Source organism: Helobdella robusta, assembly GCF_000326865.2.
Source record: "Helobdella robusta unplaced genomic scaffold HELROscaffold_26, whole genome shotgun sequence".
NCBI classification, from domain to species: domain Eukaryota; kingdom Metazoa; phylum Annelida; class Clitellata; order Rhynchobdellida; family Glossiphoniidae; genus Helobdella; species Helobdella robusta.
Genome location: NW_008704349.1, coordinates 1,333,387 through 1,343,502, shown reverse-complemented (window position 1 = coordinate 1,343,502; position 10,116 = coordinate 1,333,387). Strand labels below are relative to the sequence as shown.

The 10,116-nt window shown below is 35.4% G+C and overlaps 1 protein-coding gene across 1 annotated transcript; it reads left to right on the top strand.

The window, feature by feature from the left end:
• Positions 1–8,594, top strand: HELRODRAFT_112090 (hypothetical protein; the record flags this gene model as incomplete). The annotated part of the gene is made up of 13 exons (XM_009019998.1): positions 1–116; positions 504–587; positions 2,654–2,764; positions 3,075–3,130; positions 4,128–4,305; positions 4,565–4,768; positions 5,216–5,333; positions 5,525–5,612; positions 5,713–5,807; positions 6,085–6,219; positions 6,771–6,878; positions 7,449–7,583; positions 8,108–8,594. 13 exons carry the CDS (start codon positions 1–3, stop codon positions 8,252–8,254), a joined length of 1,575 nt encoding a protein of 524 aa, XP_009018246.1. The 3' UTR covers positions 8,255–8,594.
• Between the last annotated feature and the right edge of the window lie 1,522 nt (positions 8,595–10,116).

The following is a 10,116-nucleotide window of genomic DNA, read 5'->3' as shown; positions in this document are numbered from 1 at the left end:
ATGAGGTACAGAAGGGAGCGTTATTACAAGGCCCAGTTAAGGCAGCCCAATGGCAAACCGGGGGAACTCGGAGAGCCTGTCTACCTAAATGAAGAAGAACAAACGAAAGCTGATAGGTTAGTATTTTGCAGAATGATGGAATGAATGATTGAATGAATGAATGAATGAGTGAGTGAGTAGGTGAGCGAGCGAGCGAGCGAGTGAGTGAGTGAGTGAGTGAGTGAGTGAGTGAGTGAGTGAGTGAGTGAGTGAGTGAGTGAATGAGTTAGTGAATGGATGGATGGATAAATCAGTGAATGAGTTGCTGGATGAAATGTCTTGTATGAACAGAAACAGAACAAACTGATATATGAATTAATTTGTACACCAATGGATGAATGAACAAAGTGAACAGTCGCCAACAAACAAATTTCACAATAATATTATATATTCTCTTTCTCTCTATATATATCCCTCTCTCTTTATTTCTTTCTCTCTCTTTCTCTCTCTCTCTCCCTCTCCAGCCTCTTCAGTAAGGAGACATTCAATGTAATAGTTAGCAACAAGATTGCCATGGACCGGACTCTAAGAGACGCCAGGCCGAACGAGTTAGTTGTGATGATAGTTTCGTAACGATAATAACAATAATAATAATAATAATAATAATAATAATGGTAATAGTAAGTTATAATAATTGTTTTTATTGTTAATAATTTGTCGTCTTCTATATAGCGTTGCGTGGGAAGTTTTTGTTGATGTTTGTTTGTGTGTTTGTTTGCGTGCGTGTGTGCGTGTGTATATATGTGTGTGTATAATGATGATGATGATGACGACGATGATGATGATGATGACGACGATGATGATGATGATGACGACGACGATGATGATGATGACGTTAAATAAGTTAATTATTACGACGACAAAACTCTCAAAGGCTTATGAATAAAATTGGGTTAAAGGTTAGTTAAAATGGAAAATATTTTTTAGAGATAAGTGTTCCCTGCGTATTTATACATCATCATCATCATCATCATCATCATCATCATCATCATCATTATTATTATTATTATTATTATTATTATTATTATTGCCGTAGTATCATCGTCCACGTCAGCAAACTTTTTTATTGATACACATCTATATATCTATGATATCTATCACTACTGCCTCATCATCGTCATCCTCTTATTAGTGATATAGTAGGGATGATGATAGTAATAATAATGATGATATGATGATGATAATAATGATGACGATGTTGATGATGATGATGCGCCATATGTCCTGATTGATTGATTTTTATCTCAAAGAAGAAGAGGAGGATGTCGATAGATGGATGCATCACAACATTTTTTTTACCTCTATTTTTATTATTTCAATTAAATTTACTCGAGAGAGAGAGAGAGAGAGAGCAAAAGAGAAAGGGAGGTAGGAGGTATAAAGATGAATACGTAAGCAATCACCGATGAATATCAAGTGATCTTAAAAAACAAAGTAATGCAAATAAATAAATAAATGTAATAATTTTTGAAACATAATTGAGAGTGAAAGAAAGTGAAAGAGAGAGAGGGAGAGAGAGAGAGAGAATGAGATAGAAGATAGTTGGAAAATGTTGTATAAATAAATAGATTGAACGTGCTGTAAAGTTGTCTGCATGAGAATAGAGGAAAAGAAAGAGAGAGAGAGAGAGAAAAGAAGATGTGGATGAAAAGAAAGAGGCCATTATTACGACCCCAGACAAGCTTCAATGATATTTCGTTACTGAGTTGTTAATTTTTTTCCATTTAAAATCACGTTGTGCTGACTTGTAGATGAATTTTTATTGCGTTATGGATGGATGGATGGATGGATGGGTGGATGGGTGGATGGATTGATATGGATAGATGGATGGATGGGTGGATGGATGGATGAATGAATATTGTTTTTCTTAATACGCACCATTAGCTGTTGTTGCGTTATCGTTCGTTCCTTATCTTTTCAATCATTTGTTTATTCTTTAATCCACCTACATTCATTCATTCATTCATTCATTCATTCATTCATTCATTCATTCATTCATTCATTCATTCATTCATTCATCCATTCATTCATTCAGTCTGTCTTTTAATGTTAGTAATCTCTTGAAGTTGATACTTTTGGCGTTGAGTGATTTATCCGCGGTTCGTTTCTTCATTCCTTCATTCCTTCATTCATGTGATTCGTTCGTTCGTTCATTTTCTGAGTATTCCTTCCTCTCCACTTCTCTTTGTCATCTTATGTATTGACATGATGTTTTTGTTTAATCTCATTAACTCACGTACTCACGCACATGTTCGTAACAAAAAGAAGCAAGCTGGAAGGCACTTCATAACTCTCCTCCTTATTATATGGGTTACTCTTACTTGCGTGTAAGCCATCGTTCACTTCTTTCTGCCTCGTCGTCGTCGTCTTCATCGTCTGTCTTATCAGACGTCTTTGTGAATGAATGAATGGATGGATGGATGAATGAATGAATTAATGAATTAATTAATTAATGGGTAGATAAATTTAATGGATGGTCAGATGAATGGGTGGATGGATGAATGAAACTATCTGTCGATTAATGGATAATTAATTGTATGAATGAATGAATGGATGAATGAACGAATGAATGAATGAATGAACGAACGAAAGAATGAACAAACATTTTCAATAGGTGCAAATCCCAAACTTACCCGACAAAGCTCCCGAACGCGAGTGTCGTCATCGTCTTCTGTAACGAAGCACCCAGTGCTCTTCTAAGGACTGTTCATAGCGTTGTTAATAGGTTGGTTGGTTGGTTGGCTAGCTGGTTGGTTGGTTGGTTGGTTGATTTGTTGGTTGGTTGGTTGGTTAATTGGTTGGCTGGTTGGTTGCTTGGTTGGCTGGTTGGTTGGTGGGTGGGTTGGTTAGTTAGTTGGCTGGTTGGCAGTTAATTTTTTAGAGTACTTTTTTCTTACATTAGTCACCTAAAATTTTTAAAAGTAAACATCAGTTCAGACATTCATTCATTCATTCACCCATCCATTCACCTATCCATTCAATCATTCATTCATTCATTCATTCATTCATTCATTCATTCATTCATCCATCCAAAGGTCGCCTCCGAATTATCTTCACGAAGTTATCCTCGTTGATGACGCCAGCGAGAGACGTAAGTGACGATGGTGATGATAGCAATCCGAATAATAATAATATAATAATAATAATTATTATTATTATTCTTGTAATAATAATAATAATTATTATTATTTTTATTATGATTTCCACCATTCTTACCTTCACATTTCTCCTTTGTTTCCACTCAAAATTGTAGACAGCCCGCTACCAAGTGTTGAATTAGCTAGGCGTGAATGCGATTCATTTTCAACCCTAAAAAAAATGTTTATCATTGTTGTTCTTATTATTTATTATTATTATTATTATTATTTATTATTATTATTATTTATTGTTATTATTTTTCGAACAACCAGAGTGCTGTATGTGGGTTTTCGTTTTAAATCTTGAAGCCAACATTTATTGTTACCATTAGTGACACGTTAAATAAATAAATAAATCTTCCTCTTTTTACTTCTATTATTGTCGTTTAGTTTGTTTGTATGTGTGTGTGTTTGTGTGTGTGTTTGTATGTGTGTGTGTTTGTATGAATGTGTTTGTTTTTTTGTTCGTGTGTTCATTCATTCATTTACGTTCTAATATATTATTTAGCTGGGATAAAAATAGTTTGATGTTTATACTAGATAAATGAATGAATGGATGGATGGATGGATGGATGGATGGAGGTATAGATGGATAGATGAATGAATGAATAAATGAATTTATGAATGAATGAATGAATGAATGAGAAAAGTAGAGAAAACGAGAGAAAAAAGAAGGAGAGAGAGAGGGAAAGAGAGAAAGTGGGTAAAAAAGCTAAATTATACACAAACAACTGAGTGTGGGAGAATGTTTCATTAAAAATTAAAGCAATTATTATATCATTTAGAACGATGCTTTTCTTATCAGCAGACTATTATCATCACTACCACCATAAACATCATATTCATCATCATCATCATCTTCGCAATCATCACTACCACCATAAACACCATCATCATCACCATCTTCGCAATCATCACTACCACCATAAACATCACCATCATCACCACCAGCGGAAGTTGGGCCGGAATTGGATGAGTATGTTTCTAGAGTTTGGCCTGACGGTCTGGTGAAGATAATTCGATCGAAGGAGAGATTAGGACTGATTAGGGGAAAAATGAAGGGGGCTAGGGCGGCCACTGGGGATGTGCTGATTTTCTTAGATGCTCATTGTGAGGCCACGTTCATGTGGTTAGGGTTTTGTGATTTGATTTGATTTGGTTGTTGTTCAGTTCATTGGTTGATCATTCATTCGTTCATTCATTCATTCATTCATTCATTCATTCATTCATTCATACATTCATTCATCCTTTTATTTGTTTATTTTCTTTCATTCATATATACATTTGTTCATTCATCCTTTTATTCGTTCATTCATTCGTTTATTCGTTCATTCATTCGTTCATTCACTCGTTTATCCATCCACCAATCCATTCATTATTCAAAACAGGATCGAACCAATCCTAACACGGATATCTCAGGATCGGACGATTGTAATCTGTCCCATGATAGATTCCATCAGCGACAAGACGCTGCAGTATTTTTACGGGGGTGGTGTGGCCGTCGGTGGCTTCACGTGGTCCCTACATTTTACGTGGAGAGGCGTCCCTGAAAGAGAAATGAAGACGAGAAAGAGTTCTGCCGATCCTGTCAGGTGGGTGGAGTGTTTTTGGCCGCTGCTTGTAGCGTGTCGTGTGGGTGGGTGGAATGTTTGGTGGTGTGTGTTCATCTGGCATTCCTTCATTAAGTGCGGTCTGTCGTGTGGTGTGTGTGTGTCTCTCTGAAAGTTTATAACGATTGTGAGATTATCATTTTCATCATCACCGTCATTTCCACTTTCAACTCCACCATCTTTCATTTTGTCATCATCTTCGATTTCTTTATCAGCAGCTGCTGCATCTTCTTCTTTTTCTTCTTTTTCTTTTCCTTCTTTTTCTTCTTTTTCTTCTTGTTCTTCTTCTTCTTCTTTTTCTTCTTCTTGTTCTTCACTATTCACTATTATTATCATCATATTTCTCCTCCTCATCATCATCTTCGTCTTTCTCCTCCTCCTCCTCATCATCATCATCTTCCTCCTCATCGTCATCATCCTCACCATCAGATCTCCAACGATGGCTGGCGGGTTGTTTGCAGTGGACAGGTCGTACTTTTTTGAACTCGGGGGCTACGACCCAGGGATGGACGTATGGGGGGGCGAAAATCTGGAAATCTCGTTTAGGGTTTGTAGGAATGATGGTGATAATGATTATGGTGACGACGATGTGATGATGGCGATGATGATTGTGGTGATGATGATGATGATGATTGTGGTAGTGATGACGATGATGATGGTGATAATGATGATGTTGATTGTGCTGGTGATGACGATGATGATGTGATTACTTCGCCACCATCATCATTATCGTTACAGACATGGATGTGTGGTGGTTCTCTGGAGTTCCTTCCATGTTCTCGTGTTGGCCATATATTCCGGGCGGCACATCCCTACTCATTTTTACGTAAGTCCACTTTTAACTTTTCATTATTTCTTTCACTCTTTCACTCGCTCATTCATTCATTAATTCATTCCTTTATTCATTCATTCCGTCATTCGTGCAGAAAAAGACACACATGGTTTGAACTCGAAAAGGCTGGCCGAAGTTTGGATGGATGACTATAAGAGGCTGTACTATATTCATAGGTCTGATTTAATGGTTGGTTGAGCGAATGAATGAATGAATGAATGAATGAATGAATGAATGAATAAAATTGAATATATATGTATGTGTGAAAAAATGAATGAACTGAAAGAGGAATAAATTCCTAAACGAAAGAACGGGTGATTAGCTGAGCGAACTATGGAATGGACGAAAGAGCTAATGAATGTACGGACGAACGAATGGATGAACGAATGAATGATTGAAAACAAACAAACGAATGAATGAATGTGGAAGAACGAATGAATGAACGAACGAAGAAATGATTGAACAGGACAAAGACGCTGGGGACTATAGCGACCGTGTGCAGCTTCGCAAGCGTTTGAACTGCAAGTCCTTCAAATGGTACCTCGACAACGTCTACCCTGAGAAGTTCATTCTTGACGAGGGTGTTCGAGCTTATGGCATGGTGGGTCGATTTGATTGGTTGGCTGATTGACTGGTTGATTGATTGATTGATTGATTGATTGATTGATTGATTGATTGATTGATTGATTGATTGATTGATTGATTGATTGATTGATTGATTGATTGATTGATTGATTGATTGATTGATTGATTGATTGATTGATTGATTGATTGATTGATTGATTGATTGATTGATTGATTGATTGATTGATTGATTGATTGATTGATTGATTGATTGATTGATTGATTGATTGATTGATTGATTGATTGATTGATTGATTGATTGATTGATTGATTGATTGATTGATTGACTGATTGACTGATTGATTGACTGATTGATTGACTGATTGATTGACTGATTGATTGACTGACTGAATGACTGACTGATTGATTGGTTGGTTGGTTGATTCAATGATTGGCTGGTTGATTGATTGACTGAAAAAAATGGCAGACTGACCGACTGACCAACTGACCGATTTATCCAACTGACCAACTAATCAACATCATCGTCCTCATCATCATCATCGTCGTCACCATCATCGTCGTCATCAGGTGCAGAATCCTGCCACTGGTCTATGTTTAGATACTCTTGGAAAGGATGAAAAGAGTCAGTTCAATCTCGGAGTGTTCTCATGCCAGGGTGGAAAGAGCAGCAGTGAGGTAATGATTTATTGATGGATCGATTGATGGATGGATAGATGGATTGGTGGGTGAATGAAAGAATGAATGAATGAATGCATGAATGAATGAATGAATGAGTTTTCGACTGGTTGAATATGTTATTAAAACGCAGAATTTTGAAGTTTTATGACGAATGACTTTTTTTAATTGCGCCCAACTCTGAAGAAATGATTTCTTAAAAAAGTGACACACACATACACACACACACCCAAACAGACTTGAGTTTAATTCATCACGTATGCTTTTAATTATTATCTCGGAGATGCAACAAATAATATTTTTATTTGAAAATATGCAAATGCACAGAACATTTTAACCAAGCTGCTTTCATCTTTATTTCTTTTTGTCATTTTTTTCTTCGATGCGCTCATCCATCATTCTATTCATCATCATCGTCGTCGTCGTCTCTTAAATCACCATCTTCATCATCATCTTCTTCACATCATCATTTTCACCATCATCATTTTAACCATCATCATCTTCACCATCCCCATCATCATCCTCTCCACCACCATCATCATCGTCATCGTCATCATCGTCGCCATGAAGGTCTTCTCCTACACGAAAACGAACGAACTGAGACGGGAAGATTTATGTGTAGACGCCATCGGCAGGGCAGATGTCTCCGTCACCTTGACCTTCTGCCACGGTCACAAGGGCAACCAGGAATGGATCTATGACAAGGTCATTTGTCATGATGATGATGATGGTGGTGGTGATGATGATGATGATGATGGTGATGATGGCGACGATGATAGTGAAGATAGTGATGATGATGATGAAGATAGTGATGGCGATTATGATGGTGATGATGACGACGATGATAATGAAGATGGTGATGAAATTTAATTTAATTTTTAAAAAATGATAAAAATAAGAAATGCATGGGATTTCCATTCACGATAACGAACTCTACAAATGTTAAACTTGATCGCTTTCATCGTCTTCATCGCCACCATCTATCATCATCATCAGCATCACCTCTTCTAGCTATCACCACCATCATCATCATCATCTTTCACCTCGTCTATCTATCACCACCATCATCATCATCATCATCACCTCGTCTATCTATCACCACCATCATCATCATCATCATCACCTCGTCTATCTATCACCACCATCATCATCAGCATCACCTCATCTAGCTATCGTCACCACCACCATCAACATCAGCATCGTCGTTATCTTCACCGTCCACTTAATAGGCAACTAAACAGATCAAACATTACACGTTGACCGTCTGCTTGGACGCCAGGGACCTGAAAAATAGCGATACCGTTAAACTTCAGCAATGCGACGACAGCTCCATCACTCAGAAGTGGACACTGGAAAAAGAGCTAGACATGAATTAATTCATTTGTGAATTAATTCATTCGTTTATTTTTTCATTCTTTCGTTCGTTCCTTCCTTCGTGCATCTGTTCAATCCTTCGTTCATTAGTTTATTTCGTCATTTGTTTGTTTATTCATTCATTTACTCTTTGATCTATTGACCCACTCGTTCGTTCAGTTATTCGTTTACATTTCTTCATTCAATCATTTATTCATTCCTGCAATCATTCCTTCGTTTCTGCGTTCACTCATTCATTTGTTCGTTCGTTCGTTATTTCGTTCGTTCATTAATTGAAAGCTGGTTGTGCATACTTGAATTAGTTGAGTTTATTTTATAGATAGGCTATTTCACGAGTGAATGAATGAATGAAGGAAGGAATGAGTGAATGAATGAATGAATGAATAAAATAGTTTGATGAAAGATAAGTATATAATCCGAGAACTCAATGACTGAAGAAGAATGTCTTCAAATGAATTATACTTAACATGTGATTCTATTATTATTATTGTTGTTGTTGTTGTTGTTATTATTGTTGTTGTTGTTGTTATCACCATGTAAATTATTATTATATATCGTTCAATCAGCTAATATATATATATATTTATTTATTTATCCATTGAATATGATTTCTCAGCTGTGGCAAATTCTTTATTTATGATTTGAAATGGCCTTCTGCTTAATACATATATATATATATATATATATATATATATATATATATATATATATATATATATATATATATATATATTGTAAATAATGGTTATTTATTTTAACGGCAATTTTGTTAAGTTGTATTTAATTTCATTATTGATAATTTGTTTTATTGAAGAATTATTTTTATAACGAAAGACAACGATGAATGAATGAATGATTGAATGAATGAATGAATGAATGAATGAATGAATGAATGAATGAATGAGCGAATGATTGAATGAATGAATACGTAAATATGACTATATGTCACTTCTATTTATTTATTTGTCCCTAATTTCACGATATACTATATAACTCACTCACTTAATTTATGCAGCTTAGGCAATAATTGAAACTAATTTGTATTTAGTACTACATCTACCGACACACACACACACACACACATATATAAATATATATATATATATATATATATATTGAATGATGATTTGATTGATAATCTACCTTTAAAAGCAAATAATAAGGTTAGGATCAGGGCTGTGACGTCTTAAAACAACATCTCGTCTCGAGACGAGTTTTATACCGTCTCGATCTTGCCTCGAGACTTCAAAATGTTAGTAGTTTTGGCTTTGTCTAATTTTTTTACTGTCTTGATATGTCTTGAAGAAAACACGTAGATAGGAAATTATTTTTCATAGATACAAAGTTTTAAACTATTTTTAATAAATTCTTCTATAAGCATACATTAAAACATACATTAAAACATACATAAATACGTGATAGAAACACTGGTGCGTACACCACACATGTAAAAAACAAATTCCTCGTTCACAGTGCTTGCTGTGTTATATCTGGTAATGGTTATTTAAAAGTATTGTCACAGCCCTGGTCATGGTATGACTTTGTGGAACGACAAGTATATGTGGCTCATTGTTCTAATTGTATGTACACATACATATTTTGTATGCATATGTATGTACGTATTCGTTTTTTATGTGTGTTTACGTTCGATCCATTCCTTCATACTGTAATATATACATATATATATATATTGCACATGTATGTACGTGTAGAATGTAAACCATGATTAAGATGACGATTAAGATAATTACTGAGAATGTTTCACGTGATGGCTGTATTGTACTGCACTTATGCTTTTGTTTGTACTACCAATATGCTGATTTGCAGAGGTATTTATAATTTATATTCTAGAAAATGATTTATA